This window comes from Mauremys reevesii, linkage group 13 (assembly GCF_016161935.1).
Source record: "Mauremys reevesii isolate NIE-2019 linkage group 13, ASM1616193v1, whole genome shotgun sequence".
In the NCBI taxonomy this organism is placed as follows: Eukaryota; Metazoa; Chordata; order Testudines; family Geoemydidae; genus Mauremys; species Mauremys reevesii.
The window spans coordinates 35,302,545-35,329,248 of NC_052635.1; the positions used below are offsets into that span (position 1 = coordinate 35,302,545).

A 26,704-nucleotide genomic window follows, 5' to 3' on the forward strand; every position below is an offset into this window, starting at 1 on the left:
TGATTTTTTATGACTGAAGCCAAATACTAACATGTACATTATATTCTTTATATAAATATACATTCATTGCATGGTGATTTTAAGCACACAAATAACCACCTCTATCTTGTTCTGTACTAAAATTAATGTATTTTTTTTTTAATTAACTAGCTTTTTGATCCCCAAAACGGAATCTATGATTAGGTTTTGTACTGCAACAGGTCTTCTTTTTCCTCTCTTTAAGCTGCATTCTTACACATAAAGAACAGAAATGGAAATGCAAAATACATTTCTTTTCAATCACACAACTAAAAACAAATGATAATGCAGCACCAAAACAAATGACATAAAATTGCAGCACTGTATTTGGAAAAATATATTGTATTTTTTTTTTTTTAAAAGGACCCTTCTGATACAGAGCATTGTGCTGTATACATGATTTGCATAAAAGATCTGTTATGACACAAAGTATCACCAACACACAGACAGCATTCTATTATTTTAAGAGAAGTAATTTGGGGTCTGATTCTGCATGAGTGTCTCAAGCAAGGTGCTAAGTGCCCCCAAACCCTATCAACTTCAATAGACTTTTCGTATAATTAGCAATTACTACAAATCTCTAGACAGAATCCCAAAATCATTTTTGTGGTGTAGGGCATTTCTTGGGGACTAATAATCAGCCAGGACCAGCATCCAAGGATCTGATCCAATTCCTACAGAAGTGAATGGAGTTCTTTCCATCAACTTCAATGGACACCAGATCAGACCTCAGGCTCTTTGTCAATGCTCCATTTAGCTTCTAGGGGCCAGACACTGAAAAGATCTCAGCTCCCATTTATGCACTGAAATCAATGCCCAGATTTTTTTCCCCAAAAAAACTCAGCCAGAAGGGCTCTGAGCATTTTGGAAAAGTCTGGTGATAACTGTCACATTAGGAGCTGCTGTGTGCTGAGCACTTTTGAAAATCTGGCTCCAATTCATCCTGATGAGTCTGGTTCTGAATCTAAATGGGAAAAAAAAAATCAACATTTACAAATTTAGACCCCAATCCTGCAAACACTTCAGTGGGGCTATTCAAGTGAAGTTAAGCAGATGCGTGTTTGAAGGACTGGGGCCTTAATTCTTAATGTTGTTTAATATACTGTTAATTTTTTATCATCTAAATAATAGACTCGCTAAATAGACCACAGATCGCTCTCCTGTCGACTCCAGTATTCCACTGGATGGAGAAGACTAGGGGGAATCAATGGGAGAGCGACTCCCATTGACAAAGCATAGTATGGACCCCACGGTAAGTGTACATCTAAGCTACGTTGACCTGAATTACGCTACTAACGTAACTCAAATTGTGTGGCTTAGATTGACTTTCCCCCATAGTGTAGACCTGCCCTCAGACTTTTCAAAGGGGATTGGAATTTGTCATGATGGTATCTTAAGGCGCGATGTTCTTTGCATTTGATTAAAAAAAAAGAAAAACAAAAACTATTTTGTTTAAATAAGACATTTGCTGCACAAAGTAAATCCTGCTCTGGGAAGTTTTTTTCAAACATTAAATTTTAAACAGTTGCTTTGATATTCAGGATCACATTTTTCAAAGACTGTAGCATCTAGTTTCCAATGCATGTTACCGTGCACAGACTCGTGTGCAGGTGCAAGTCACTGCATGTATATGTGAGAATGCAACATACATGCAAAGTGGTGCAAATGGAATGTTAGAGGCCAATCTTAGGACACCTGAAAATCTGGCCCTCACTTAAGTGTCATGAAAATCCCACTGACTTCAAGGTTTCACAAGGCAATCCAGGGCGGAATTTGCACTAGTTTTTTAACTAATCTGGTATGGAGTCTGCAGGACACAGCAAAGCTGTATGGGCTCCACTTTGAATGATGGAGTAGGTCTGCTTAGGTGCTTGTGTATGAGAGGATGAGGAAAAGATGGGAGGAGGGGGAGCTGAAGTGGACACAGAGATACTCTGACCTCCATCACTAACCACAGCCACGTCTGTTGCCCCTTCTTGAATCAAAGCATTGAGCCCTTCCAAGTCAGAGCAGCTGATTCCAGAATCATTGATGAAAGTCTGGCTTGCTGAAGCCCTGTGACTACTGACTGAAGCAGCAGGAATCAACGTCTGGCGGAGAGCACTGCTGTCACTTTGGTCCTGGGCAGTGAGAAGAACTGCCGGCTGCCCCACTGACACAGCTTCGCTTTGAGAAACAGGGGGATGAGGCGGTGCCAGCAGACTGACTTGGCGCAGTATTTGCAACTGGCTACTCGCAGATAGGTCTTCCTGATTCTGGCCAACTAATGTGGGAGGCATAACATTCACTGAAGCAGCCTGAACTGTTCTATTAACTTGAGGCACTTGATGGCCAGCAATGATCTTGACCCTTTCTTCACTGTAAGGAGAAACCTGAGTGGCTTGAATTGGAACTTGAAGGTGACTCACTGTAATCGGGGCACTGGTCTGCCTACTTGGGTCCATGTGCAACTGCAAAACAGCCAGTTCAGTACTTTTGGTCCCATTATACTCTCTGTGCTGCTTCTTATGGCTCCTAAGAGAATCTTCTCGGACAAAGGAAGCCTCACACAGGCTACACTTAAATGCTTTCTTGGCATCCAATTTGGCTATTTGCCTGGAGCTGCCCTGCTTTGACTTATCTCCCTCTTTCTTCTCAGAGGTTTGCTTTTTGATCTTGACTTTGTCTGCATGGGCTTTCTTCACGTGCGTGGTCAGATTGCTCCGCTGCTTGGTATCAAAGCTGCAGAAGTCACATTTGAAAGGGCGATCCTCGCAGTGAATTCTCTCGTGCACCTTGAGAGCCGCCTTGTTAGAGCAAGAGTAGTTACATTTTGAGCACTTCACTGGCTGCTCAGGCTGATGGGTTCTTAAGTGATGCCGAAGGGTTGTTTTGTTTCCGCACTGGAACTCGCACTCCGGACACTTGAGTGTGTTCTCCATGCTGTGCTTGATGCGGATGTGTGATTTCAGGTTCCCTTTCATGGCACAGCGGACGTCACAGAACTCACACTTGTAAGGCTTCTCTCCAGAGTGCACACGCATGTGCCTCTTCAAGTCTGAGTTGATTTTAAATTTAGCACTACACATCCGACATTGAAACGGAGCATCTCCTGTCAACAAAACATGCATTTAAATTAGAGGAGTCAAGCCACGAATCTACAGGACTTCCTGGATAGACTGAAAGCTTCAATTAACTGCATAAACTTAAACTGGTACATGAACCCAATTTGTTCCAGTTAAAATTTCCCAACATATTTCCACAATGCACTAAATTCTTTAGTAAGGCGAAATTCAAATGTTGCATTCTCTTGTTTCACCTGAAGCTGATCAGACACACTTTTGTGTGGGAAACACAGTAGCCACTCCTGGCTCAGAGTGCTTTTGGGTAGAGAGTGTATTTAGGCATGCTTGCAGGTCCTGCAGTTCCTGGGTATTTGTATTCCAGATGTTCTCCACTTCTAGTTCCTTTCAGGGGTATGAATGGTGGAACACTGTTCCAAAACAAGCTACTGAAGATTCTCAATCCTCCCTCATTAATAAGATTGAACGTCTCAACTAATTGAGATAAACATTAAAAAAACAAAAAAGTTGTCTCTCTGCTAGATTTTGATGCATTATAAACCTTTCCTAAATATATATGTTAGCATATACATATAACTGTAGTCATGTTGAGAACTTAACTATGATGGAGTATTAAATCAGTTCCAAACTATGTGGAATTAAATTACTAGCTAATCATCTTTTTAAAATATTTTGATCATAAAATATTTACCACTGAAGACCCAAATTAAAAACCATCCTCCAAAATAATTACATGTCTGTTCCTATTCTTCTATGCCACATTTGCCCTAGGATATTTGGCTCAAATTTCTTAGATTTGTAGAATCTGGTAACTAAAGGTGCAGTATTCAGCTAGATTTTCAGTTTTTGACGTAAATGTTGAAAAAGCAAAGAGGGAAGGTGATAGGGAAGGACAACACTTAGTAGCATATACTTGGATGCACAGAAAATACACTGATTACTCCAGATTTACAGGATGTTCCTACAGTTTGTATTGGGGAAAAAATTAATTGTATTGTAGTGGGGTACCATAATTGGAAAAGAAAAATTAAAAAAGAGTGAAACATGCAAAAGATAAATAATGATGTGTGGATTCATATGAGTTTACTTATATAGAAATGTAACATTATGGAACTATTTAGTGTATAGTTTTGTCTTGCAATTCAACAGTTGGAAATGGAGGATTCTGCATGATGTGAACAACCAACTTTCCACAAGCTACAGTAAAAGATTTTTTTGAAATTAGTATGCATGTAGGAGTGTGTGCCTGCACAGTACATGCACATGCACAATTTTTATGGGCACACACATGAAGACTAGAAATAGCTGCAGCTGAAAATCTGTGTCAAAGGATTCAAATGCTAGACCTTGCAAATGTTTTTGTATTTGCTCAACTTTAACCTCATGAATAATCACTTCAAGGGAACTACTCACATGGGTAAAGTTAGTTACGTGTATAAGCATTTGCATCTTCAGGGCCTAAACCTCTGTTCTTTGCATTTCCTTGCATTTGTAGGGTTGTCACAATATGTGCAGCCAAAATAACCACATATATTTACTTCATAATCACTGGATCAAATCCAGGGCATGGATTTACAAGACAGTGACTCTATTCAGAATATGATGATTTAAAAAACAAAAGAAGCTAACTGTAGTAACTAGCATTTGCAAAATAATACTATTCATTCTTAACCATTCTTCTCTGATCCACTTGAACAGTAAGACATCATTTTGGTATTACTCTGTCACGCCATGGAAGGAGAAAAGTGAAAGAACTATGTAAGACAAACAAAATGCAGGAATGTACTAAGTTCAGTCAATGCTTTGTTCATTAATAATCAAGCTGCATATGGCTAATTTATTTTACATGTTAATATTTTATAGATCTTTGTGACATTTGTATAATTTCGCATAATTTGTTTATCCAGCTACATATGTCATTGATTTAGCTGCTTATTTTTCAAATCAAGTTGTGGCATACTGTGCAAATCTCACATCTGTTTAATAATTGAGATATATAGCATATTATGTCTGTGATAAAGATTTTTATTAACGAAGATACACTACCAACCAGTGTAGCTTATTTATTTTACAGTCACAGCTGCATACTCTTATAGTTGAATTGTAAGACTCCACTATTGAATTTTTACCTAGTTTACTGATGAAGGCATAGTACGTATTTCAGTAGTTCAATTTTCATATATTGGACTGACAGTGTTACTCACTTTTGTACTCAAATTCTGCAATACATGTGTTCTCTAAATTGCAAATTGATCTATTATACATATTTACACTACTGGCCTTGCATAGTTTGACACTGGCGGAGGCACCAAAGAAATTCAGGGCCCTGATCCTGAAAACTATTACTCATGTGAACTGTTCCACTGAAATTAAGAGAATGAAAGGATTAATCAAATTAGCAAGGATGTATAAAATCTGACTCCAAATTATATACAGTAGAACCTCAGCGTTACGAACTGACCAGTCAACCACACACTTCATTTGGAACCGGGAGTATACAATCAGGCAGCAGCAGAGAAAAAGTAAATAATAATAAAGCAAATACAGTACAGTAGTGTTAAACGTAAACTACTAAAAAATAAAGGGAAAGCAGCATTTTTCTTCTGCATAGTAAAGTTTCAAAACTGTATTAAGTCAATGTTCAGTTGTAAACTTTTGAAAGAACCATAAAAGGTTTTGTTCAGTTACAAACATTTCAGAGTTACGAATAACCTTCATTTCTGAGATGTTCGTAACTCTGAGGGTTTGGCTACACTTGCAAGTTAGAGCGCAATAAAGGAGCCCCAGGCACATTAGCTCACTACTCGTCCATACTGGCAAGGCACGTAGAGCGCTCTGACTCCGCAGCTACAGCACTTCTGGTACTCCATCTTGGCGAGTGGAATGGTTGCTGCGCCCCTGCTGGAGAGCCGCAGCACCAGTGTGAACAAGGTGTTGCATTACTGTGCTCTGATTGACCTCCGGAAACATCCCATAATCCCCTTAAGTCAAGTGGCCATTCTTGTCATTGTTTTGAACTCACTGTAGGAATGCAGATACGCCCTTTCAAAGCTCCGTTTCTGACAGCTGGATGCTTATCTGCTCCGGGACAAAGGAATGCTGCTTGCTTTGAGTGAGTGAGAGGCGGGGTGGGGGGGGGGAAGGTCTGCTGCTGTCTGAACTTACAAGACAGCATGCTGACACACTCTCATCCTCCCAAAAACCCAGTCTCTCTCCCTACCTCCACATACACACAACACACTCCCTGTCACACTCCACCCCACCCCATCCCCCGCATTTGAAAAGCAAGTTGAAGTCACTTGCATGCTGGGACAGCTATCACAATGCACTGCGCTTTGTGGCATTGCAAGAGCTGCTAACGTGGCCATGCCAGTGCGCTTCCAGCTGAGTGTGTAAACACTCGGCAGCGTTTTCCCTGCTGCGGTCTCTGAAGGCTGGTTTAACTCTCAGCTCTCTACAACTGCAAGTGTAGCCATGCCCTGAGGTTCTATTGTAGGTCACAAAGACATTTACCTCTATGAATTTCTAACAGATTTCTGGTAGTACAGAGAATGGTTGATGCAGTATCATTAGGACCTGAATCCTGGATACAAGTCTGAATTTTTCTTTTAAACCAATCCAGTACACTTAATTTCTTAGTGAATAATAGGGATGTAATCATTTTTAAAGCTTTGTATTTATATGCAACAAATGACACAAGTTCTTCGTATCTAAAAAGATTTACTTGGGAAAGACAGAGTTTAGTTTCTTGCTCTAAAGACTTGACATCACATACTGAGCAGTGAAGGGATGTAGTAACAGGGTCAGAAAAGACCTCAAATCTGTGGAAACAGGAACACAGTTCCCACTTCAACACATTCCCTCTTGCCTCCTAACCACCATGGAAGTCCTTCCACAGGACATCTACAAGATGGGCATTCCAGAGCTAGATAGGAGGGAGGGATGAAATCTGATCCCCACTACAGAATGAGGTGTTCCCAGAGGTAATCCATACAAGACTGACTGGAAGAACTCCCCTCTGTTTGCAGTTCATCTTAGTTTCAAGCCTTGAAGGGCAAAGGCAGATGCAGCATAGTTTCAAAGGGAGCTGTGCTGCTAATGAAGTGAAGAGTCATGAAACCTAAAGTGAAAGGATAACTTTTCTATGTGGATAAATTGGTGACTATGACGACTTCTCAGCAGACCCTAGGGAATCTGCTCCTGGCACATGCCTCTTTCCCTCATCCACTCTGGAACAGCAGGGAAGAGACCATTTTAATTCCACAAGTTCTAGTACAGGGGTCGGCAACCTTTCAGAAGTGGTGTGCCGAGTCTTCATTTAATCATTCTAATTTAAGGTTTCGCGTGCCAGTAATACATTTTAACATTTTTAGAAGGTCTCTTTCTATAAGTCTATAATATATAACTAAACTTTTGTTGTATGTAAAGTAAATAAGGTTTTAAAAATGTTTAAGAAGCTTCACTTAAAATTAAATTAAAATGCAGAGCCCCCCGGACTGGAGGCCAGGACCCGAGCAGTGTGAGTGCCACTGAAAATCAGCTCGTGTGCTGCCTTAGGCACATGTGCCATAGGTTGCCTACCCCTGTTCTAGTATAAGAAGTCAAATTATTTATTTGGAGAGGGGAGCATGTGGCCCTGAAAGGACAACTTGACACAAAGGCTGTGATTTTAAACTGGCAAAGCATGACTGCGTTCTCATGATCATGTCACCCTATTTACCTGCTAAATATCACAAAGGGCTTATTCACTCCTTGTTCTTCACTGGCTGAATCCTTCCGAATCAGGGCCACTTGGCCTCCCAGTGGCCAAAAGTATATTAGTGCTAAGTCACCAGTCTTCACAGGTGGCACTGAAAAGCTACCTTACTCTGGTGGAAAAGCGGAGAATAAAGCAAAACTACTGTTTTCCTTCTCCCATTGATTAATCCTTCTAGGGGCACAACTGCTACAGCTTACATATATGTAGCTGTGTGTAATCTGCACACACTTGCGTTATAGGAGGTAAATCGACATCAGGTGTTCTCTGGACTGTATCTATCATTAGTATCTGACTCACCCATGTACAATTCCTACTTCCCATCACATCCTGTTACGTAGCAGCAGAAACAGGTGAACCTTGCAAAACAGCTCCCTAGTTGTCCTGCCTGTGGCATCACAGCAGATTTGTGAAGCATAAAAGACACTTCTGCTAAGGACAGATTGGTTTGACCCTCCGCTCCTCCACATTTCACATGTGATTTATTTCTTTTATCTGCTGGAAATAAATTCCACACTGCCTACATGTGAACTAATGTACAGTGTAGTACTTCAATTCAGAATCAGAACCTAGAGCAGGTTCAAAGCTAATATAGTAAACCCTGAACAGTAATCACTTTGCAGCTAACATTCACAGAATTAATCAAATCCATAAAGAACAACATGGAAACCAATCTAATACCACAGAATAAGCGAAAAACATCGTATGTCAGAGATAATTGTACAGTCACAAAAAAATTCAGTATCTTTACAAGCTACAAGAGAAAATGTGATTAAAAGAGAATTTAGGAAAATAATTTAACTATAAGAAGTTATGGATTTAGTGTTTGCAAAAGGTATGTGGGCTGACAACCCTGGAGACTGAAATCATCTATTCACAGAACAAGTATAGCATGGGCAGCAGCAAGGCCAGTTTCCTCATACTGTGCTGCTAACATGCTCCAGCCTTGACCTGGAGGGGACCCCACCAGCAATGCAAGTTTAGCTGAATTTAGTAATTTGCAGATGTAAACTAAGATGAATTATGCAGAAATTAAAATAGTTCAAGGGTGTCTACATTTGGAGATGGCACTGATTTAATTAGTTCAATATCACAATCAATTTAGTTAAACTGTTGCAACTTTTCTATAATTGACTCCAGATTGGGAGTCAGACACCTCGGCACTTGTGAATATCCCACTGGGTACCTATCTACATCTTTAGCATCAAAATACCTCAAATATGGCCCAAGGCATTTTGAAGTCTTATAGATTGAAATTCTGGTCTAGACTTACCAGTATGGGATCTGAGATGCACAGTAAGCTGGCTAGAGTTGCGGCTTGCATAAGGACAGATCTGGCATTTAAAAGGACGCTCATTTGAGTGGATGCGCTGGTGCTTGTTGAGACTGCTGTTGTCGGCAGCTGCATAGTCACAGTGTTTACACTTGTAAGGTTTCACCCCAGTATGGGAGCGCATGTGCATCTTCAGCTTATCTTTGCGACTGAAGCACTTGCTACACACCTCACATTTATGGGGCTTATCTCCTGAAAACCAACAAAGAAGCGTCTAAATAAGAACTTTTGTAATGACACAATCTTGGAACTAAACAAAACACAAAGAAACTATATAGAATTTTCAAATCGCCATAGCCTGAATTTTCCAAAGGCCTCCTTAAATTCACCTCCAATGTTTATGCCTTCAAACACCTCCACATTAACCACTCTTCCTAATATGCACAGAAAAGATGGTAAGGAATCAAGCACAATTCAGAAGTCCCTTTGAAAAACTGTCCCCTTACACTAGCTTTTGAAAGTTCATTTGAAAATGATTTTTTTTTAAGAATTATTGTGTTAAACTAATTTCTTTTTTAACTTCTTGTCCTAATCTATAGTACAATGCAGTGATGCACTAAAAAACAGCTTCCCATTCATGCCACATAGGTTACTGTGAGTCAGTGATAAGTGAAGCATACATAATTTTTGATGTTCTGAAATCTGAGGGCCAGATGACTAAGTTACAAACTGGCCTATAATAAAGTAGTTTGTACCATAATGTGGGACTTGGCACGTGAAAGGGACAGTCCTTGCATTCCAAGAAGCTAGGGGAGGGATTGTGCCTCTTGAATAGGTAGGTTGTACCACCTAAAACTAGACACTTCTTTTGTGGGAAAACATCTATTGACAATAACAAGAAGGAAAATAGAAGGTGATGGCTTTAGATTTTACCTGTGTGTGTTCTTAAATGACGTTCCACGTCTTTCATACCGTATGATGTCTTGAATTGGCAACCTGAAAATAAATTAGATACCACAAACAAAAAATTAGATTTTTAAATTTAAGAAAAACAAACAAGACAACGGGACAGGGGACATGTACTTTGACAGATTCAGGATGTTACCTTTCTCGGCATGTATCTGTAACATTTCTGTGTCAAATATATCAAGGCTCTGTGTGTGTATGTGTGTGTATACAAATAAAGAGAAGGAATTCAACACTGCCGGAAAATGAAGTCCACATCTTGTTTGCTTATACTTACTTACAATACGTAAGTAGCTATACTTACCTACAAACTTTAGCCTTCTAGTGCTTCCCTAGAAGATAATTCATTCTCTGCATTAACTCATTCTGGAATTTCTCGTGGTAATCTCTAAAACAAATTGTGTGGAATCTCTGCCTGGGTTTTGAGACGCACTCTACAGTACACAGGGGACACAGGGAGACTAATTAATTTCACATATAGTCTCAGATTAGAGATAGTGGGCACCTAGCTAACACACTGGGGCCCTCATTCTCAGGAGTTTTGCCTGAGTTAAGAATACTGGATAGAGCCTTGAAAGTTTGTGTGCGTGCAAACTAAGACTGTGCATGTGAAATAAGATTCTCAGGTTTCAAATCTTTCCTTTACAATTCTGTAAACTCTATTTAAATAAACAAGACTACTCATGTGAGGAAAGTTTAACTCCCAAGCCTTGCAGCACTGAATCCTATATGAAAGAATTAAGAATCTGTTTTGCAGGAATTTATATGGTAACTTCGCAGAGTAATATGATTTAAATATTGACAATATTTAAAAATCAGTCCATCCTTGCAAATGCTTTGGTTCATCAGAGCTGTGGATACAGTGCAAATAATTTCAGGATTCTTCACATGACTTGAAGGACTGGAAACACAGTTAGGAGGATACAAATCAGGCCCTACTTTTACAGCCACGTGTGTCAGCACACCTGAAAGCCAGGTAGAGCCCCATTGACCCTAGCCAGTACACATCATTAGAGCAAGATCAGAGTCTGAGGGCTTGATTCTACTCCCACTGAAGTCAATGGCAAAACTCCCACTGACTAATTGTGTAGGATCAGGCCTAAAGAAGCATATCATGTTGTCTTCTAGATCTGTGCAGATTAATTTCATGAAATTAGGCAAACCTAGCATATTTATAACTATACTAAACCCATTGCAAAAAGAAAGAAAAAAGAAGACATAGCCAATACCTAACCTGGATAGCAGCAGTTCAATTTCTTTTGGACAACTGCAGTAGTGGATTTTCTGGAACGCGTTTTTGATGATGGAGAGACAACAGCGGCGATCTGAGGTTCACGGCTCTCATTGGGCAGATATGTTTGGTAGCCATGCTCAAAAACAAACTCTGGAGCAGAAACTAAAAACATAAAATGGCCCACTTTCTTAGTATAAACATCTTCAATCTGTATCAAATTCCATTAAGCACCGCCCATACCTAGTTCTAATTTTACAATCACATTTGCCTATTCTTTTATAAAATGTTTTTCTCTACCTATTACAAGTGAAAGCCCCAGATAAGCAAAAAAAAAAAAAAAAAAAAAAAAAAATGACAAAGGCCCCTACCCTGAAACTGGATATGCATGGCTAGTCCTTTGCACCAGTTGCACTGAAGCCTGTGGGATTTTGCACAAGCAGAAGGGTATGATGGTGTGGATCCAATTGCAGGACTCAGGGCTAAGCCAGTTTCTTCTGCTGTTTGTGCGGGGGGTTACTTATATGAGTACAGTTATGTATGTTGTTAAATGTTGGCAGGATTGGAGCCCTAAATCAGTATTCAGAGGAAACAGCAAAATTGGCTTTATACAAAATGCTGTAAAAAGTATGAAGTAAAACTGAAAAAAATAGTTTTGTTTTTTTTTAAATATCTAATCTCTTTCAGTTATAGGAATTTTAGGTGTCAACTGTAAACATAGTAAAAAAAACCATTTTAACACAGACTAATTAATGGCTTTTAAGTTGATTAAATCTCACCCCTGTTCTAATATCAAATAGGTTGGTATTATTGCCCTCATTTTACAGGTGAGTAAATAAGAGGCAGATAATTTAAGCAATTCATCCAAAATCCAGTGAATCATGGGCTGGGATTTGAACTCGAAAATTCCTGGCAACCAGCCCTGAAATCAGTCCACTTGACTATCCTATCTTTTCATTCGCTTTAAGGTTTTTGTATATCAGATTCTTTACCCCAAAACACTTCTGCAAATCTCTCTGGGAATTAATGTGTCTGTTCAAATTAGTTCAAAGTAAATGAGGCCCTGAGTCTGAGAACATGCACACATGTAACTTTATGCAAGTAAAGGTCTGCATATGCTTCAGCCTGACTTAAACCTTTGCAGAGGTAGGAATACTGAGTATCACGATATTTCTAGCTAATTAATTGTGGAAGCAGTTGTTTCAGATGCAGTGTTCTCTTATAAGGAGGACCTGGACTGAGGACCAACAAAAACTCTAAGCCTGTGTTTGTTACCAAGGGCACCATTAAAAATGCCCTGTCGTTTGAATTTTTCATAAATGCTGTCACTGATTACAGTTTCCCTTTCATTAAGTGCTGGCTGCATATCACATCAGGCTTAAGATATTATAAATGGATTAATAGTTTTAATTGTCAAATTAAGTGCATAGCGTTATACCGAAGCTAACAAAGTAGTCAGTTTGCTTCTCCTTCCTTCACCAAATCATATATGAATACTTCTGTGCAAACTGGTATTTTAACTTAACGTGATGGGGGTACATGGATTTACATTTCTATTTCCTATAGGATGTGTGCTTTCAAATTCCTAAGCAATACCTGTGATGGTCTGAGTCTCTGAAGTGATTGTTCTGGTTGTGGTTTGAGTCTGTGTTGATGGCACAGTTTCTTCTGAGACAAACTGGACTGTACTAGTGGTTCCATTTGCACTGATCAGCTGGCAGCCGCTTTGCTTGTGAGCAACGAAGGCATCTAGGTTATTGAACTGCTGCTTGCAAATGCCACAAATGTGAGTATCCGGGGTGAGCTCCACTAGGACAGTGGTGCCTCCTGGAACTACAAAAATGGAAGATCAAATAATTTACACTGATGAAATCAAAACATAAAAACATTCCTACACAAAAGCGAAGAGAGACTCCAATAAGATTATCAATTATCATATGGATCAGGGCCTCAATTAGTATATCATGCATTTACTTTCTCATTGACTAACTGCAACATACCCTTTTCAACTACTATTGGGAGAGCTATAATAGCAACTGTGAAACCAAAATGCTGAACTCTATAAATACTGTCCTCTTCTTAGTATAGCATTCAACAGAGACAGCACATGGGTGTTATAACCACTGAAGAACTAAACATATTTAGTGGTACATGAAGCTTCTGGGCACTGACTTCAGTAGGAGTTGCATGTGCTGAGCAGTCTGAAGTGCAAAGCCATTTGATCATAGGCAACCTAAAAAAAAAAGTTACACTAAAGTTCCTGGGAGACATGATTCATGAAACTTGCATGCCTGCAATGCTGAACCATAGGTTGCTCATAAGGCTACATTATTTTTTCATGTTACACACTAGGCCACAGGGGCTTGCATGACAGTTGCAGTCTGGGAACTTGCATCTTTGCATGCTGCGCAGTGACACTCTCTCAGGTGACTTGCACAATTGCACAATGCCGTTGTACACTAGACCGAAGGACCTACACTTGCTCCTTGCATTAGGACCAGGGAGCTTACCCTATGCACCCAGGAAACTTTCCCAGAAAATGTGCTCCAAATATGGGTGTTAGGAGGGGGGCATGTGTGTGTGTGTGTGTGGGGGGGGGGGGTCCTTAATGAACATGGATAGTCCTGGAGGCAACATGGAGTGAAGTGTCAGGGTATCTCTTGCCTGGCTCCCTTGCAGGCATCCTCTGTGCTGCCCAGTGGAGCCCAAGCAGCAAGACCGCCTTTTCCCCTCTGTCCTTACCGCCCAGGGCCTTCTGCCCTGCCTCCTCCCCTGCCCTGACTGCTTAACATCCAACTTCTTCCCCTTCCCCCCCCATAGCTCCTCTTCTTACCGTGCCTACTCCTTAACAGCCCTGTCTGCCTCCGACGCCTCTAACCTGCCTCTCTGCCCTACGTCTGCCGCCCCCGCACCCACCCAACGCCCCCCAAGCATCTAATGTCCCTCCCCAGTGTGGGGCTAGAACGGTCCCCGCCCTTCACCCCCGGATCCCTCTTTCTCCCCGACCCCCGATCTCCGCCCGTCTCCTCCGCGAGCCAGTGGCCGGAGGAGGAGCGCTGGGGACGGGAGGCGGCAGGCCAGAGTCGATCTCCGTCGAGCAGCTGGCCAGGGCGCCGGGCAGCGCCTCTCCCCTGCTGCCGGGATGAAGGGGCTTCTCCTGGGCGGGGTGTCGGAGCCCGGGACCCGCTGCCGTCCGCCCTCCCCGGCTGAGCGGCGGCTGATGGCTCCGGCCGCCTCCCCGCGGACCGGCCCCTCGCTGCACCCCGGCTCCCCGCCCGGGGCGGCGGCACCTGCTGCTCGCCCAGGCCCCGGGCCCACCGGGGAACTCCGAAGCGTGGCCGCCCGGGGAGCCCCGCTGCGCGCAGGGCAGGCCGCCCGGCAGTCCTCCCCCGAGCCACGTTCCCGGGCTCGGCTCCCGCCCGCTTCTCGCGCTACTCAGGTTTCGGGGCCTGCCCGGGCCCCGGCTCGGCTCCGCTTCCCCAGCGCGGGCCCCGGAGCGCGCATAGCCCGCTCGGCACTTACACGGCACGGGGCCGGGGAAGCCCGGCGCCCTCCCGCCGCCCGCGTTCATGGCGCGCTGCACGGCCTGGCCCGGGAGCGCCGCCACCGGCAAGGGGCCCGCTGGCGGCGGCGGCGGGGACCCCCCGTCCTGCCCCGCCCGGGCAGGGACGGACGTGGAGCAGCCCCAGCCGAGCGTGCCCGCGCGCTGCGAGCATGCTCAGTGACAGCCGCGGAGGCCGCTGCCCTCCCGGGCCCCGGAACCCACCTGCTCGTGTGGGGGCGGCGGCTGCCCCTCGCCTCCCCGTGCGGCTCTAGGCAGGTTCCTGTTTCCAGTCTCTGTACACTGGGCAGCCTGGCTGTACAGCGCCGGGCCGCCTGCTGGTGAGTCTGTAGGCACTCGGTGCAGGCTGCTGCCAGCGCCGTTTATAAACTATCCCTAGTGTGCAGCCTGCTGCTGTGTGTCTCTCTGCAAGCCGCTGCTGCTTGCTGGTTATTATCCCTACAGCTCCAGGCAGCATGCCTGGCTGTTGCTGTGCTGTAGCCTGTCTCTCCCCAGCTCTGCACAAGAGGGTGCTCATGTTTACCCATCCCAAGCAGTCAAGCACAACAATGCCAATTAAGTGCCTCCAAGTGTCAGAGGGGTAGCTGTGTTAGTTTGTATCCACAAAAACAACGAGGAGCAGGGGCAGCAAGTTGTACGAGCCCATGGTGCCCAGGCTCCAGCAAATTCAGTGCCCCGGGGCCGCTCCACCAATGTTCAGGGCCTGGTCTCTCTCCTGGCCCCGCCTGCTGCCCCTGCACACCTCCCCCAGGCGTCCCCGCCTTCCCTGGGCCCCCTGCAGCTCAGCACTGCGATCCCTTGTGGCCGCTGCCAGCTACAAGGGAGCATCACCAGGGGCAGGCTGAGGTGGCTGCTGCGCCTACACAGGGAGGAGGTGCATGGCAGCCCCTCTCCCCACAGAAATTGACTCCAACTGGGGCTTGTCCTGGCTGGACCTCCCGAGCAACAGCCTGCGGGGCTAGGAGCAGGCTGGGTGACTGTCATGCTGGGAGGCCCAGGGTGCCCCAGAGGTCGCTGCTGCTGGCGGGGAGAGGGGAGTCCTCTTTGCCCCCACATCCAAACCCTGGGGCAGCCTGCCTGCTGTACCTCAAACCCACCACCCCAAGTCCCCTCCCCCGCTCCTTCCTGCACTCCAACTTCCTCTCCCAGCCCAGAGCCTGCACCCAGCACCCAAACTCCCTCCCAGAACCCGCACCCCTCCCACACCCAAACTTTCTCCCAGAGCCTGCACCCCAAACCCCATCCTGCAGCCAAACACCCTCCCAGATCCTTAGGCAGGTTGGCGGGTAGGGAGACTTGGACCTGTTCTGGGCACCACCAAAAATTATACAATCCTGCTGCCCCTGAGGTGGAGTCTAGTGGCAAAAGCTTTCATGGGTAAAAAACCTACTTCTTCAGATGCATGGAGTTTTTTACCCACAAAAGCTTATGCCCAAATAATATGCCCAAATAAATGTTAGTCTTTAAAGTGCCACCGGCCTCCTTGTTTTTAAGTGCCTCCACTCCCTCTCCGTTTGCATTCCTGTGTAGCCATCCCACAGGTAGATTTCTAGACACAGACCTAGCTGACCAGGACTTTCCCTGCAATCACTACTCCCAGGTCTGTAGGCTACTATGTACTAGGTATCAACTGTAAGAGGCGGAATAATCTATCTGCTGTGCTCTCCGTGAGTCCTTTGCTAGTTCTGAGGCGGAATAGAAGGGAAAGCAGCTTCCCTCAAATGCAGAGGGGACAAGAGCTGGATCAGGTGGGAGTGGGAGAAGGCCATAGAGGGAGCAGATTGGAAAAGTATTATGTGATTATGTAATTAAAGACTAGATCCTAATGCAGCTCCACAAAGGGGGCGAATTAAGGTTGAACAGGCAAATTTAATTCTGACATTTCCTCACTTTTGAGTGCTTGACTTTGCACCCGGAATATTCTTTTCGCCTAGTCCTTTGTGGGTAGTCAATTATAAATGCTGGCAGTTTAGTGTATACTCTAAACACATGCACATAGTTCCAGATTACAGTTCATGTTACAACTGGAGTTCCACTCCCCTGGGAAAGTAGCATCCACTTGATATCTCTCTTGATTTATTTTGTCAAAACAATATGCTGCAGACATAGAACCGACTAGGATGCAGAAGGGGAAAATCCTTGTTCTGGTCTCCAGAGCAGAGCCCGCTGAATAAATGTGTTCAGAATAACACATGGTAGGTTTAGGAAGAAGATGACTGAAAACACTACATATATCCCTCTTTGAGACTACAGGTAAATTTTAATCCCAGTTCTAGATATGATGTCTAAATAATACCATAAAATGATTTAGAATAATCCCCAAATTTGAATCAAGCCACAGTGGTTAGTATATCCTGAACATCGATATGGTTTTAGAAATGCATTTGGGATCCTCAAATCACACTAGACTAGACTTACAGAATTTCCATTGAAACTCTGGAAACACACCTTCTATTGTGTCAGCATAAATATATAGTTATTGCCTATAAAATGAGTTTATGAAAACATAACCTAGAAGTAGAAAATATGATAAGTGCTAATGACGCTTTCTTTGGAGTGTGTCCAAAATATATCATGGTTAAGATAGTTACAACAATCAGCCTTAATCTATTTTTCCACAGTTTGAGAAGGCTTCATCGTTGAAACATCACCTCTCACCCTTATTACTATATTTTCCAGCATATTTACTTTTATCCAAGGTAGATATAACCAATTTTTTTTTCTGCAACAGTACTATACTTCATTTCAGCTGTAGTTGTACCTTGGAGTGTAGAAACACAGAATGTTACAAAGCAGTTCTGAGTCACAGCATCGCTGAAGATCAGTTCAGCAAACTTCCGTATTTACCCACACTAAACAACATTTAACTTTCAAAAGAATCACCCAGTTGCATGAGATATTTGTATGGAAATATTCCTATAAACATTAATGCATATGCATAACTTGACTCACAGAAGTACATTTTGTCAAGTGCATAATGTTTGCAGGGTCAGGGCTTTATTTAAATGGAAAGCTGTTTTGGACAGAGACCTGGTTTTCATATCTGTCTTTATAGGGCTTAGCGAACATTTGACGCTACATAAATAATAAATAAAACACCTTGCTGTATGAGGATTGACTTTTGACAGTATAATACTATACTGAAAGCTTGAACCAGGGGCGGCTCTAGCCATTTCGCCGCCCCAAGCACGGCGGCATGCCACGGGGGGGCGCTCCGCTGGTCCCACAGCTTCAGTGGAGCATCCGCAGGCACGCCTGCGGGAGGTCCACCGGAGCCGCCTGCCGCCCTTCCGGTGACCGGCAGAGCGCCCCCCCGCGGCATGCCGCCCCAAGCACGCGCTTGGCGTGCTGGGGCCTGGAGCCGCCCCCGGCTTGAACCACCGAGCAGACTCTGCGGAGCTCACACTTGATGCTGTTTCCAGCCTATAAGGCATAAATCAGTATGCATGTGTAATCTTTTTCACCCTTAACCTGACTGAAATGAAAATACCACACTGCTCCAGGCCCTCTCCAAGTGCTGTGCAAGTGAAATAGGTCCAGAAAAGACAAATGTCAATCATGAAAGAAGAATTTAAAAAACATATGGGTGTAAAGAGTTCCCAGACCACTGCATTGGACAACCATGGCCTACCTCAGGGGCGGACAAACTTTTTGGCCTGAGGGCCGCATTGGGTTTCCAAAATTGTATGGAGGGCCGGTTAGGAAACAGCCACGCGTGACCGGGCCTCTGCCCCCCCTGCTTCTCACCCCCTGATGGCCCCCCCCCGGACTCCTGCCCCATCTAACCCCCCGCCCTCTGTCCCCTGACTGCTCCCAGACCCCCCCGATCCTAACTGCTCCCCGCCGCCCCATCCACCCCCTCCTTCCTGACTGCCCCCATGAGACCCCTGCCCCATCCAACTACCCCTTCTCCCTGACCGCCCCCAGACGCCCCCACTCCTAACTGCTCCCCGCCGCCCCATCCAACCCCCCCTCCTTCCTGACTGCCCCCCCGGACGCCTTCCCCATCCAACCACCCCTTCTCCTGACCGCCCCAGACCCCACTCCTAACTGCCTCCGCCGCCCCATCCAACCCCCCCTCCTTCCTGACTGCCCCCCCACGAGACCCCTGCCCCCATTCAACCACCCCTTCTCCCTGTCCCCTGAGCGCCCCCCAGAACCTCCACCCCTGACTGCCCCCCGGACCCTTATCCAACCCCTCCTCACATTCCTAATGTCCCCCCCCAGGACCCCTGCCTCATCCACGCCCCCTGCTCCCTGTCCCCTGACCATCCCTAGAACCCCTGCCCCTGACTGCCTCTGGCCACCCCATCCAACCTCCCCTCTCCTTCCTGCCTGCCCCCGGGACCACTGCCCCTATTCAACCCCCTTGTTCCCCGCCCTCTGACCGCCCCAACCGCATCCATCCCCCCTCCCCCGACCACCACCGTGAACTCCCCTGCCCTCTATCCAACCCCCCTGGTCTCTGCCCCCTTACTATGCTCCCTGGAGCACCGGTGGCTGGCGGCCCTGCTGCACCAGGACAGGCAGTGGTGCCACCTGGCTGCAACCAGCTATGCATCACGCAGCACAGAGCACTGGGTGAGGCTGGGCCCTGCAGCTGCGCTGCCCCAGGAGATCACCATCTGCCGCCCAGAGCATTGCGCTGGCAGCAGAGTGAGCTGAGGCTGTGGGGAAGGGGGATCAGCAGGGGAGGGGCCGGGGGTGAGCCTTCCGGGGCAGAAGCTCAGGGGCCGGGCAGAAGGGTCCCTCGGGCTGGATGTGGCCTGCGGGCCGTAGTTTGCCCACCTCTGGCCTAGCTGGTTTCCCGAAGAAAGAGATTTATGTACAACGAGAACTGCATAGACTATTACCTTTATACAAAAATTCCAGACATCCTTACGTCATTTGAGATCACACTGGGGCAGTGTTATCCTCGCTTGCCAGCTTAGAAAAACCAGGGAGCTGATCCAAAACCCACTGAAATAAACGGAAAGATACCTTTTGATTTATATGAACTATAGATAAAGCACTGAACGTGAGACAAACCCCTAAAATGTTATACCTTTTATTGTTGTATTTGTCTTGCAAACCAGGTAGAGAGGGAAAGGTTTAACAGGGATGAGAAAAAAAATCAGATTAAAGGAATGTTAAAGGAATGGGTGTAGGAGAAGAGAAATATTACGAAAAAGTACAAAGGTAAAAATTATTGGAATTAAAAAAGGCATAAAGCCTGATTTTAGGCTTGCAGGTACTGATGTAAATCAGGATTTATTCCCCTGTTCCCAGTGTATTTACAGTGGGGTAAAACCAGTTCAGGTGAGATGAGAATCAGGCCCAGTGGGTGTGGGAAGAGGAAAAGAAATGTAATTCGTAATTAAAATTTTCAGAGGTAGGAGAAAGACAAATGAAGGATGGATTTATAGAAAAATAAACAGGGCAATTAAAATAAAGATTCTAGGAAATAATTCATAGTAATTCATCATTATATTGATGGATAATGACATATGCAGCAACATTAATTCATTGTGCATCAAATTAATTATGTTAAAAGAATAGGTAATCTGTCTCCATGATGATAACGTATAATTACAATAATTCTTTTTCAAATGTTTTAAAATAATGTCATTTCAATTCATAATGCAAGGCAGGTAGTTTGACATTTAATACATTCTCTATTTATACAATATTTTCAATATAAGTGTGCTTCTCAGATTAAATGATCGGATTAAATGAAGATATCTCTTATTGCTCTATGAACCCTAAAATAATTCTGTGTGAATATTATTCACTGTGCTAACACATAACACATTGACACCAGAGAATATACCTCAAATGAATAATATAACAAAATAACAATTTGTTTCTTTGTAATATATCTAATTATTCATTGTCAGAAAGTTGGTTTAAAAACTATGGTAGGTAAATTGTCAGGGTTTTGTGCTGTTTAGTGCAGTAACCAAGCTTTGTTGTCAGTCACAAAATAAAAAATGCAGGGCCATGATTAGGAAATTTTAGGGGAAAGTGTCCTGGATTAAACTCAGTTTCCCAGTAAGCATCTGATTATACTTATTTATTTCCGCACATCAATGATTTATTACTAATGTTCATCAGCCTGGCTTTTTTGAATTTACATGTTAAATTATTGTGTGTGTGAACCTGAACAAATGACCAGCTGCATCATTTGCATGCACATATGCTTTCTGTTTGCATATGCACCAATTGTATGCAGAGGTGTGGTAAATGCACAACCCAATTAAGGTTTTAAGAGCACAAACATACAATTCTGGAGATCTAGGCTTAATATCAAACCATTTATACCTTCACTTAACTTGGAAAAATATTTTGCATTTACAGGATGCAGGCCAAGCTTTGTAGAATGGAATGCTGAAATTCATATTTAGGTACTTCGATGAGTGGCCTGTTTTCCAAAGTGCTGAGTAGCCAGCATCTTGTGGTCAATGACTTCAGTGGGAGTTAAACTGGGTCCTAAAACCTCAAATTAATTGATCCTCACGATATTTTCTTCAACAGGTTCTGCAGCGTAGATTTGCTGGCTGTAGCTTTGGGAAACCCCAGAGTCCCACTAGTGATGCACTGAATGCTAACTTCCCTCTTGCTATTTGAGACAGTCAGGCCCTGATTCAGCAACCATTTAAGCACATGCTTAGTTTTAAGCATATTCTTAAATATATCTCTATTAAGCAAAACACATACTTGCATTCTTAACTTTAAATACATACCTAACTCCTATTCATGCTTAAGCTAAGTATGTGCTTCAGCATTTTGCTGAATCAGAGCCACAACAAAGAATTCTAAAGTGGCTGGATTTTTAAAAAAAGGCACCTGCATCTTACTTTTCATCTTTGCAGGCCCGTCTCTGTTGTGCTTGTCACTCCTTCTTTCTCTTCTTACTGCTTTGTGCTTCTTTTTAAAATTCTCTTTTTTTCCTGGCTGGCTGCTATCATAACCTGAACAACCTTTAAAACAAATAATTTATACTGAAGGTTGGCTATGTCATAATTAACAGGTTATTTTGATGATGGATATGTCATTTCTGAAAATAAACTAGTTATCTTGTGAAATTTATTTAGCCACGTGTTGTATAAATAAAGCAGCATAGTGAAACACTGTTGGGATAAACTTGATAACTAACAGATATATGATGGATTCAAAATTGCACAGCTCAAGTCTAATATTTAGTCATTTTTATGATATTATTGGGTCGAAAATGGAAAGCAACCCCAGCAGAGGGACTCCTTTAATACTCAGAGGAGTTTTGCTTGCTCACTAGCATAGTACAGAGATAATTCTATTCTAGAAGCTTTTGAATGCTTTACAAGTAATAGAAACCAAGTGGGAAAAGCATATTCCATATTTTAGTGCTGACATTCTTGCAGAAAAAAAATAAAAAAATTAAAGATTCAGAATATTTGGCTGTGATTCAGTACCTAAAGACTTTCTGGTGTTTTTCAGAATTCCCCTGAGTCCTATAAATGCTTCTGTTCTAGAGGTACCTATTGTAACTATAGTCACTTATGCCAGTTTATCAAACTAACGAGCCATTGAGTGATGCTATTCCCAGGTTCAACTCCGCCAGGAAGGGAAAGTGGAAAACAAAACTGAAATTTAGACAGAATAGAATTCCTAAGGGCCAGGACAACTATAATTTATTAACTCATACACACCAAAGCTTACCAAGAATAATATTCTTCTTTGAGGTTTTTCTCTACAAATCTTATCATCTTTCATAAAGTCCAAGCATATAGATAAGGCCACATAATTTCAGTACTGGTAATGCCTACTGATCTCGCCACAAAATAAAATAAAATAAAATAAAATAAAAACTCTCTCTAGCTCCTCCGCCCCTCTTCCAACCACAATGTGTGCAAATGGCTATAAAAGGAAAGAAGAGTGTTTCACTGTGTCAGATGACTGTAAAAATGATCACTGCTTCTATATTAGCCATAGGAAATCAAGGCTTCCCACCTTTTTAATTAAAAGATGTCTTCAACTTGACATAGTGATGATGGATAAGACTGGGGAAAAATGCATTTTGTGTTGTATAATTCTGAAGCATTTATGAAACTAGTGGGGCGTATACTGCATTCTTAGCGCCTGGACCTGCAAATCCTTACCACATGCCCATATTCCTTAATCACATGAATGCCCCCACTGAGTTCAATAGGATGATTCATGTGTGTAAAGGCTCCTTTATATGTTATTAGTACCTGTGATGTTTAATATGGCAGACAAGAATGGACATTTATGTGGAATAATGCTGCTTCATTTTTAGGGTAGGCTTTAGTCAGCCTAACAAAATCACACAGGGGAATAAAGCCCTTTCATTCCCCTGAATTAGGGCTACCTAAATTGCAGCTCTAGTTTCCCTTTGGCACCAGCATTCTAGCTAATATCTGCCCCCACAAGAAAATTGGTGCAATGATGGTTCTTCCCATTTCCCCCCGTGTGATAGCCAGTGGTGCTAACTGACTGCAAGGGGTGAAGGAAGCAGGACCCTTTTAAAGGTGGCAGTAGTACACTCCATCCTCCAAGTGGGGAGCAGCGAAAGCATTGTCTCTCAGAGTTGGAAGGAACAGTGCACTGCCCCAGCCTCCAGCACTGAATTTAAAAACTCAATATAACCCTTAAGGGATAATTCCCAGTATAGACTGACCCTCCTCACCTGACAGAAAAAAAGGTCAGCTGGGAGAGCATTAGACTGACTATATAAAGGCCTCTCATTCATTCTCTGGTTTTGAGAAAGCCTTTTGTTGTGGTCTGGCTAGCTTATTTGGCTAAACTGTAGTGACACTGAGGTCAAAGGTTTGATCCCATATCGGCCATTTAGGCTAAGCCTCCTTTGCCTGGGCCTGTTACACAGGAGCTCAAACCAGATGATCTGGTGGTCCCTTTTGGCCGTACAATGTACAGATCTTTTTTGCCAGGTTTGGTTTGCAAAGAGCCCTATTGATAATATATTTTTAATTGTTTATAGTGATTGTTTTACAAAACACCAGCTGACATTCATGCTGACCAATTTCAATGACAAACCTCTAAATTACTGGGGCACCTGGTTTATTCAGTCCTGACCTAAGGTCTCTTTTGCTTTTGCACTGCAGCAGGGATGTTCTTGAACTCTGCATCACCCATGCACTCTGAAGTTAATAATCCTTCCTAAAGGTTTATCACAGTTTACATCATGTCACAAGAAATTGTAAGTAGTCTATTTGTCCAGGTGTTGAAAGGAGCATGAAATTGTTAAAGGATAGCAAATATGGCAGGGTAACGTCTTATGTTCCTTTAGAGCAATTTCTGTCATTAAATATTAGAGCTGGGCAAATACTATGCAAAAATGCAGCTAATATTCATTTGAATTTTAAAACTAATTCTTTTTGACTGTGGTCACACTCCCCTCGGTGTTTGCTTTCTGTGAACCTTGTAGGAAATGAGTTTATTTGCAAGAACTGTGAATTTTAAGGGAATATGATAGAATAGTCATTGAAAGCTAATTTCAGATTTGCACTGGAAACCTGATCATGAGAATTAGGTTTATCCAAGGAACAGAAACATACCAACTGCATCTACTCAGAACAGACAGAGTATCGAATACCAGCAACAAACTGCTCATAAAAGAGCCATGGACTAAAAATTAGCTACAGAAATTCTTTCCCCAAAATTTTTATATAAAAAAATACAGTGGAGAAAATTGTTTACAGTCTATTCAGAGAGCGAGCGAGTGCATTTGTTGAATGTTATTTGTTACAAATTATTAACCCATGTCTGATAAATATCACCCCCCCCCCAAGGAATTATATTAATGTTAAAATATGAAAGGATAAAGTCAAAATGTGCTAAAAATGAATAGGACAAGAAGCAATGGGCTTAAATTGCAGCAAGGGCAGTTAACAGGACATTGGAAAAACATCTTAACTGTTAGGGTAGTTAAGCCCTGGAATAAATTGACTAGGGCAGCTGTGGATTCTCTGTCATCAGAGTTTTTTAAGAGCAGATTAGACAAATACCTGTCAGGGATGGCATCGACAATACTTAGTCCTGCCTTGAGTGCAGGGGACTGGACTAGAAGACTTCTCGAGGTCCCTTCCAGTCTGTGATTCTAAGATCTACTCTTGAAGTAAATGGAGTCTAAATTTCTGTCCATATTTAGAGATTTAACATGAAGCACCATTTTAAAGACTAATGTTTAGAGTAGTTCTTTACGCTAAATGTATAATCTATAGCACTGTACTTTCTCCCCTTTTCCTTCAGGACCAGTATGACTCCAAATGTTGTCCTCAAAACACAATGTCAACCTTTCGGTAAAAGCCGTTTGAATAAATGTTATTGTCCAGCAGAGGACGCTGTTTGGTTACAGATGCAATTTTCTCTGTTTATATGCAATGACTGAGACAATTGAGTGTACTTTGAAATCTCCTTCCAGACATTATTTTATTTTAGGCTCATTAGTGTGAAATTCCATTTTAAATAGCATAGCCTGACTCTGAAAACTTCACTGACAGCATAAATTCCTGCTCAGCTGTATTAAGCAAAACACTCAAGTTTAAATTCCAGAGACGCGTTGTGTCTTTTGACTGGTTGCTATCTGTATTTTACAACATAAAGGTAACTTTTGGGTAATATAACTGCTATCCCTGGGGGCTCTGATGAAAATGAGATGTACGTCTCATGAGGCTGTTTCTATGACTGCACCCCCCATCACAGAAATAAGAATATGCTCCAAATAATCATACTTAACAGTTTTTATTTTCAAAATAACTAAATAAACATTAACAAATTGGTCCTCATAACACCCATAGGAAGTGAATATTTTTTTATCTCCATGTCACAGATTGGGGGAAAGTCAGGGAGAGAGGTTAAGGGACTTGCTCATGACCAAAATGGGAGTCATTGTCATAGTCCAATTTTGAAGGGAAGGAATATCAGGTTCCCAGTTCTCTGCTCATGCCTCTAATGCCATGCCTTCTCTAGTAATTACTCAAAGATGATTCTAAGAAGTGTCTTGAGACTCAAAGCCTACAGCAGATTAGGGACTTCCAAAGATTTGACACAAGAAACACATTTTCAACATGACACATGCATTTCTTTGCTGCGGAAGATGCCAGCACATCATTTGTTCCCTTCTGCACCAGTCAGATCATACACATCCAGGCAGACTCAGCTCATGTCTTACATTTTCAAATTGGCATGAACTGAGGGTGAAATTTCACCCCGTGTAGTGGGCCAACACAGAGCACCACTTCTTGTGCTGGCCCCTCTCTGTCCAAGGGTGAATTGTACCCTGAGTTAGCATCTTAACACCCATTGATATAAATGGGAGTTGAAAGGCTACAGGCACCACTTTGGAAATGTAGGGTTAAGTGTCCAATAGAGAGGTGAAGTAGAAAAAGAGCAGTTGGGAAATCAGTAGAGGGCCATAATCAGTGGCAGATGGGATGGTCTTGTGGCTTAGGGATAGGAGTGGGAGTTAAGAGGTATAGATTTTATAGTCAGCTTTTGTGCCTCAGTTTCCCTATTTGTAAAATGCAGAAATTAATGTCTCTTTCCACACAAGTCTTAGTTACTAATATGCAAGGAACTTGAAGATCATTGGATGGAAGGTGCTACTGAAATACAAGGTATTTTTATAGCATTAGAAGAGGTAGCAAAGACAGCTTTAAAAATAATAAGAAAACAATCATTTTAACAACAAAATTATAATGAAATTAAAAAAACCTCCTAAAATAATTAAGGCTAGAACCTATGGGAGTTAGAGGCTCAGATCCCATTAAAATTCCATAAGAGCTAGGCATCTAAATTCCTTTGTCACCTTTACAAATCTCAGCTCCAAATCTAGACC

General features: G+C 43.0%; 1 protein-coding gene across 1 annotated transcript; it reads right to left on the reverse strand.

Annotated features, from left to right (window-relative positions):
- Window positions 1-340: 340 nt before the first annotated feature.
- On the reverse strand, window positions 341-14,989 carry ZFP64 (ZFP64 zinc finger protein). The gene is made up of 6 exons (XM_039498208.1): window positions 14,829-14,989; window positions 12,903-13,139; window positions 11,310-11,471; window positions 10,043-10,105; window positions 9,110-9,361; window positions 341-3,109 (listed from the first exon to the last, which is right to left on the reverse strand). Exons 1-6 carry the CDS (start codon window positions 14,875-14,877, stop codon window positions 1,809-1,811), a joined length of 2,064 nt encoding a protein of 687 aa, XP_039354142.1. The 5' UTR covers window positions 14,878-14,989; the 3' UTR covers window positions 341-1,808.
- Window positions 14,990-26,704: the final 11,715 nt, after the last annotated feature.

Bases quoted from the DNA above. Each gene is read 5' to 3' on its own strand.
- ZFP64 (XM_039498208.1), bottom strand. From the start codon at position 14,877: ATGAACGCGGGCGGCGGGAGGGCGCCGGGCTTCCCCGGCCCCGTGCCG. The intron at 13,140-14,828 runs GTAAGTGCCGAG...CCATTTTTGTAG, and splicing joins CTTCCCCGGCCCCGTGCCGT to TTCCAGGAGGCACCACTGTC. The intron at 11,472-12,902 runs GTATTGCTTAGG...TTATGTTTTTAG, and splicing joins AGAGACTCAGACCATCACAG to TTTCTGCTCCAGAGTTTGTT.